This window comes from Corvus brachyrhynchos, unplaced genomic scaffold (assembly GCF_000691975.1).
Source record: "Corvus brachyrhynchos isolate BGI_N302 unplaced genomic scaffold, ASM69197v1 scaffold413, whole genome shotgun sequence".
Classification (NCBI taxonomy): Eukaryota; Metazoa; Chordata; class Aves; order Passeriformes; family Corvidae; genus Corvus; species Corvus brachyrhynchos.
The window spans coordinates 187293-193927 of NW_008237240.1; the positions used below are offsets into that span (position 1 = coordinate 187293).

The 6635-nt window shown below is 42.8% G+C and overlaps 1 protein-coding gene across 1 annotated transcript in view; it reads right to left on the bottom strand.

The window, feature by feature from the left end:
• Nucleotides 1-407: 407 nt before the first annotated feature.
• LOC103612875 (uromodulin-like 1) overlaps nucleotides 408-6635 on the bottom strand; it is a 51737-nt gene continuing 45509 nt past the window's right edge. Inside the window, exons 20-21 of the mRNA XM_008630586.2 lie at nucleotides 4060-4267; nucleotides 408-2515 (exon numbers count right to left, since the gene is read on the bottom strand). Coding sequence (XP_008628808.2) covers nucleotides 4080-4267 — 188 coding nt within the window. The 3' untranslated portion in view covers nucleotides 408-2515; nucleotides 4060-4079. The remainder of the gene's footprint in view (nucleotides 2516-4059; nucleotides 4268-6635) is intronic.

Here is a 6635-nt window from a genome sequence, read left to right on the forward strand (position 1 = left end):
TTCTTCTTTTGGAGCACCTGTCAGAACTGTGCAAGTTAAACACCTAGGGAGGCTGGTGTGACAGTAGCTTCAGATTGAATCACCACGTCGTTGCAATGCATTGCAATAAATTGGACTGGGAACATTAAATATTCATTTGGTTGTCTGCTAAAAAGCATGAAAAAGTATGTTTACCCTTTGTAAAGATGAAGAAAAAGACCCTTAGGAAGTACATGTACGTAGTTGTTGGTAACTACAGTCCACTGGGGTTTGGATAAGGTCCTGTGTCATGTTTTCAGTGATGTCTGAACATTATATTGATACTTGAATGGTTCAGAAGCTGCCACAGCCACCAAGAGCATCATCCTAATACCTGTGACTAAATCGCACAGGAAAACATAACAGCACAGAAGTCAACAATAAGTTACAAGACTGCTTTTATTAAGATACCAAAATTCCTATAAATAGACTCAGATACAAATAGCAGTTTCTACTGAGCATGCAAGGTATCAAATACAAGCAACTGGTTCACATTTAATCCTGAGGAGTAGTGCTCAGCTTTTGTAAATGGCACAGCTCCACCAAAATAAACAGGCAGATCTCTCATCCTGTCACCTCCAAGAAGTTCAGGATTGTAAGTACTAAAAACTAGAAAAATATTTATAGTAAAATAGCTGATCCTGTCACTGAGTGCAGAAGGCAAACACAGGTCACATTTGACAGCAAGCTGAGCAAGAGTTAAGAGACTCCCACATAACAAGAACTAATGGTTTTGTTGTTGCCCAAAGAAGTTGTGGACTCCCCACCCCTGGAAGAGTCCAAGGCCAGGCTGGATGGGGCTCTGAGCAACCTGGGATAGTGGAAGGTGTCCCATGGGATGGTCTTTAAGGTCCCTTCCAACCCAAACCATTCTATGATTCCACGTTCATCAGACTAAGACTGAGAAGATAATTTACAGTTTCACCACTTACAACTAAATGGATTTTTGGTTTTTTAGGTCGGGATCTGGTAACTCTTATTTCCACAAGGAAAAGGCAAGTCAGTGTCTTACTCCTTACAGAGTCCCTTGAGTCTAAAGCAGAATGCAAATGATTACTCTGAAATTTATTGATGTATTTAAAAGGTATATATAAAAGCTCTAAAATCAATCACTACAACCTTTTGCAAAATGTGAAAGTCTTTTACCCAGTAATCTTACTACCTAATAGAAATTGGACTAGGAAGATAGAAAAGCCACTTTCTTGTGCTATTCTGTACCAAAAAATCAGCACTTAATGCTATGCCCACTAGAAACATTCATGGCTTCAAGCTAAGGACCAATTCCCACTAAGAGTTAGTTATAATGGTGTCCACTGAGCTTAAGGAGGAATTAGTTTGTCTATAAATTACTGAGTTAGATGTGACCCAGGCACAGCAGATTATCACTGTGTAGGAGGAGTGAGTGCAGCAAACAGAACCAAGGGGTGGTGGGACAGGTTACTGACTCCTCTTCACCCCCCATCTTCCAACACACTCGCTGAGGTGGAGATTTGGGGCAGCAGGGAAGAGCAGCCCAGGAAAGAGCCCTACAGGAGATGCTGACTGCATGGAAGAGATTTTTGCTCCAGTTTATCCAGCTGAACAGACTGTGGTTGTACCCAATGGACCATGTAAACTGAGCCTGTGCTGCTGCACTGGTGGTCTTGCAGCCAGGAAAAACCCAGGTCAAATTTATAACTCTTTGTTTGCAATTGGAGAGCTCTCTCTTAGGTGGGCAGCACTGTGTGGCCTGACTGCACAATCATTAGGGTCTAATTAAGCAGAATACACAGGTACCAATTGATTTATCTGGAAAAACATGAGCTGCCAGCAACAAAAATAGTTTCTTTTTTCTTTTCTTTCTCTTCCACTGAGTCCTTGTCAATTACAGAATGAATAAAATTTAAAAACTCATGCTGAAGGACACCCTGAGTAGGTTAAGCCCCAGATCCACAGTGGCTTTTCCTTACTTGGTGGCAAATCCAATGCTTGTTTCCCATCTTCTGTATACTTAAGGCGTTGCACAATTAGGTCTTCAACGCTGTTGCAGCTCAAAGTTTCAACCTCACCCTAAGTAAATAGCGAGTTACAAACTGAAAAAGAGATCTTTATGGGGGTTTGCTGATTTACTTTCTCTAATATCTATGGAAACGTGCGGCTTGTCAATATTAATGGCACAAGTGATGCTAACATGGGCACATAGTGATGTGTCACAGTGAGAAGACAGATCTTGGAACTTGAAGAGAGAACCAGAGGTCTTTGTTTTCTTCCCTTCTATTTTATCCATGGACAAACTACCAAAATTCACTTCAACCTGGAGCTGTTGTCACAAAGAGTTCTTAGGACACCAGGGAAGAACCAGATTGCTAAGAAAAAAGAAGTGGAGGGGGGAAAGGGGGTATAGGAACCTTTTATATATGACATTAATTTGGAAAAGTCAGTGTTGTGTAGAGCAAGGAGAGCCAAATGTTGAGTGAAGACAAACTTCAGTTCTCCATGTGATGAGACATGATCCCCACTAGGAAAAAAAAATAAAAATCAAATTAATCAGGATTGAGACAGGTGATCAACTACCTCCCAAAGACAGTAAATACAGAGGAAAGAAGAGCTGAGCAGCTCCAGCTCCTAAAGGAGCTGTTAGCTGAGACTCCAACATGATGTATAAGCGTTATGAGCCTGCTAATTCCTTTATGCTACAATCTCTTTGCACAACTCCAGAATTCCCATTACTATGAGGTATTACTCAGGAGAGCAGAATGATGAATGCAGGAGGAGCCATTCTTGCCTCTGGGGAGAGACTTAGAGGTTTCATGTGTAGGTTTTAATTTAATGAACCTCGATATGCCCTTTATGCTGGGTTTTGGCTCCATGGTGGGATTTGTATCCCTGATGGAACTACAGCTGCTGGAGTTGTACCAAGGAGTCCCAGGTACCTTCCCTTGGGACTCCTGACACATCCAGCCCTTGGGAAGCCACCAGAGCATCACCCTCACCTGTAGCCATCTCCCAGGAGCTGCCCCGAGACGGATAATAGGGTGGTCTGTGGGATGAAAGACAGGGAAATACAGCTAAATGTGACTATTCAAGATTTACAAGCAGGAAGCTGGGACAGCATTCCCTGCCCTTTCCCTGTGGTGTATATAAAACATTACTGTGCTCGGTGAATTGAAATGAAATATCTGCAAATGCCATCGTGATGAATCCAGGGCATTGTCCTGTGTGAGGCCAGCACCAGGGAAGGGTCACTGACTAACTAACTCTGGCAATAATGGCAAATAAGCCCGGGAGCAGAGTCCGACCCACAGCAAACATCCTTGAGCTGTGAAGTAGCGTTAGGTGTTGTTTTTCAGCCTGCCGGCTTTCTCACTTCTCTCTCCTCCTCTTAAAGACACAAGCATGCAAATGATGGTGAGCTGTCAGAGCACACTAATTTTACAGAAAAAGTGCTGAATCCTGTGGTATCCTGGAAAAGTGTTGAATTCCCAGGTTTCAGAGGCAGAAATGTGGCAGTGGTTAAGTCTCCTCAGAGCCGTCTTTTCAGACTCTCTGCAGGCACACGTAAGCACTGCTTATGCATCATCAATATTTCAAGCTCTCTATATTTAACATCCCACTACTTTCTCAAAAAATCTCAAAAAATAATAATTAAACCCCAGCTTTTGCAGAAAGGGATAACTTCTGAAGAAAATTTATAAAGAGAGTGGTAAAATTTCTCTCCTTTATTATACTAATCACTGGTTTAAACCCAAAAATTATATGGGTTTTTTTTGTGGAAATGCTTATTGGTGTTTTCTAAAGTGATGTGCCATTTACTCAGACTGAGATCAAAGCCATGAAGGAAGATGAAGGACACAGTGCTGTCTTCCTCCTCTTACAGTCTGCAGTATTTGAAAACAGGGAAGAACAGCAGGAATTTCTTTCTTACTTGTATGGTCTTTACCCACAGCAAAAAGGACAGCAGGTTCAAACACTCAAAATAAGGATGATCATCTACAAGTATTTCACCATTTCAGGAAGAGATAAACAGGTAAGAAACGTAACTGATCATAGTTCAGTACTTACATGTGGTAATCTGTGAATCACTAATCATAGAACACTTGGTAGCTGAAGTTGTCAGACTTGATCCTGAAGTTGTATCTTCCCATCTTTCGCTGGTACTGGAAAATGAGAAGGGTCACAACTCCCAGCACAAAACCAAACACAGCAAGGGCTATGAGGATGATGTACCAAATTCCCATTCCAGCCTTCTTCTCTCTCTTCATACCAGATGCTAAAAAAAATAATAATTTTAAAAAAAAAAAATTAAAAAAATCAAGAGGTGAAAGAAAAAAGCTTTGAAATTCCTAAATCTTTTACTGGGGAGAGAAACAGTTGCCTACAAATTGGCCAACATGCCAGTACAGAACTGTGCTACAGAAGTGTATCAGCCTTCTGGGGAGGGTGATTCTCTTGGAAAGGGTGTGAGAACAGTCCCTGTTCTCTTTTTGCATACAAGTGTAGAGTCCTTGCAGACATGAGTGTGATCTTCAGCTAAAATAAGAATTAAAGAATCAGCGCTGGTGACTTTTTGAAATGCTGCCTTACCTTCAGAAGGACTTTAGAGGTGAAGCATTCTCCTACCTTAGTCCTGCCTCCATCCATCTATGATCATACAACTGACTGGATTTGCTTTTATCATATATGTAACTGCTCTTCAAACACAGAGTATTGGGGGAAGGATTCTCTCTGTGTGCTGGGTCTCTAAGCTCCCAGCTGAGCCAGCAGAGGTGTGGCTGGGGTGGTCACTGGAGTCACCCTGGCTTGGTCACCACGGGTTCCACTCTGCACCTGAGCAGTTATTTAGAGCCAACTGCACAGCCCAAAGCTGTCTGCAGTGTCTGCACAAGTCTGGCAGACAGGGCACAGGACCTGCAGGAGACCTGTGCTCTGCTGGAATAGCACCCAGACTCCGAGGGGGAGGAAAGAACAAACACCAAGTGCCCCAGTGTGGGCAAGAGTCAAGTCCCACGTTGCCAACTGCCTCCCAAGGCACCACAGACCACAGGCAGAAAGTGTTCTCCTGGTTCCCTTTTAGCCACTTCCATATGTTTGTCCAAATCTGCAAGCAGAAACCCCTCTCCCTTTTTCATTGTGCCTCTCTTCATGTTTGTGCAAGTTCTTGTAATTCCTTCTTGCAAAGGCTCGATGCACCTACGAAAACATGCATTTGTTTGCTTACATTTTCAGGACAGCACTTGTTTTGCCAGGCACTTGTGTGGTGCCTGAGGTACACAGAAAACAAATACCACTGCATACATGCCTACAATTAGGAACAAGATTTGTGGCCAAAGGGCACTGCTAGCAACCACAGAGGTCAGTAAGAGCAGTGTCCAAGATACACAACACCCAGGGCATCATTCTAAGACAGGGCAAAGCAGTGCTGTGTAATATATTTAGTCTTATTTCTGAATTTCAGCATAAAACAAAGGAATAAAGCAGAACATGCACAGTGGAAATGGCAGCCTGTCGCCAGACACAGACAGAGCAGGCCCTCCTGAGGATGTGGAACAGTGGCTTTTGCTGTAACATGTGACCAGGTGTTGGCAGAGCAGGTAAAGCTTTTTCATGTTTCACTGCAGCAGTTACACCTGTTTTACCTGACATCATAATTCACGTTGTCTCCTTCAGCACAGAGATGTAGATCACTTAAAATGTGGTGTGAGTATCCAAATTGGACACAGGACACAGCAGCCAGTAGTGCTACCTTTGCCTAGAAATCAACATAGTACAACCCAAATAAAGCTCCCCTCACCAGAGGCCCTTTAGGCAAATGGCCATTTTTCAAAATTAGAAATGCATCAGGATCTCCAGCAAAAATGGGAGTGAGAGCTACTTGTTGTAAGAGCTAAACAAAGAAAGCTGCATTAATTACTTTTTTTTTTTTAATAACTAATTCAGAAATGAGCACTGAGGGCCTATTTGAACAGACCGTGTAATGGAAGAAAAATACATTCTTTTAAGTCAGAGTCAGTTCCTAGGTCCAAAAGAACATTATGAACTGTCTACTCACGGTAGCCACATGTTAAGACTCTGATACTGGTGAGCCAAAACACTCTCAGTGAGTGTTTTATGTTAATAAGTTATAAATGTAAAGCTGGAGGGGACCAGATGACTGAAAACATGAGAGACCTCAGGTGCCCTGGAAAGCATCACTCAGATTAAATGCAGAAAAGGCAGGTGCATAACAAATTAGACTGTGCTTGTCCATAGTGCTGCTGTTTGCCCTCAATTAACCTGTGCTGCACCAAATTAACCAAAGGTGCTGTGCATCAGCTGGGCTCTGCCACTTCCCCTCACCGTGGTAATGAAGTCAATACCAGGGAGCCAAAGGAAACACAACAATGAAATCTTTTACATCCTCCGATCTGGGACTTCAGAGCCCAAAATAATCGCAGGCTAACAGCAGTGTAAACACTTGGAAAACCGATTGCAATCTGAAAGATCGATGCTGCTTTCACACTTCACAATTGAAATAATTGTTTCATTTTGTGGTTGTTGCACTTGCTACCCTGTGCAAACAGCTACACAAAGGCACTTTATCTTCCCTTCTACATTCCCTTGACAGCCTGACAGTCCCTGCTCCGAGGAGGGCACGTGCT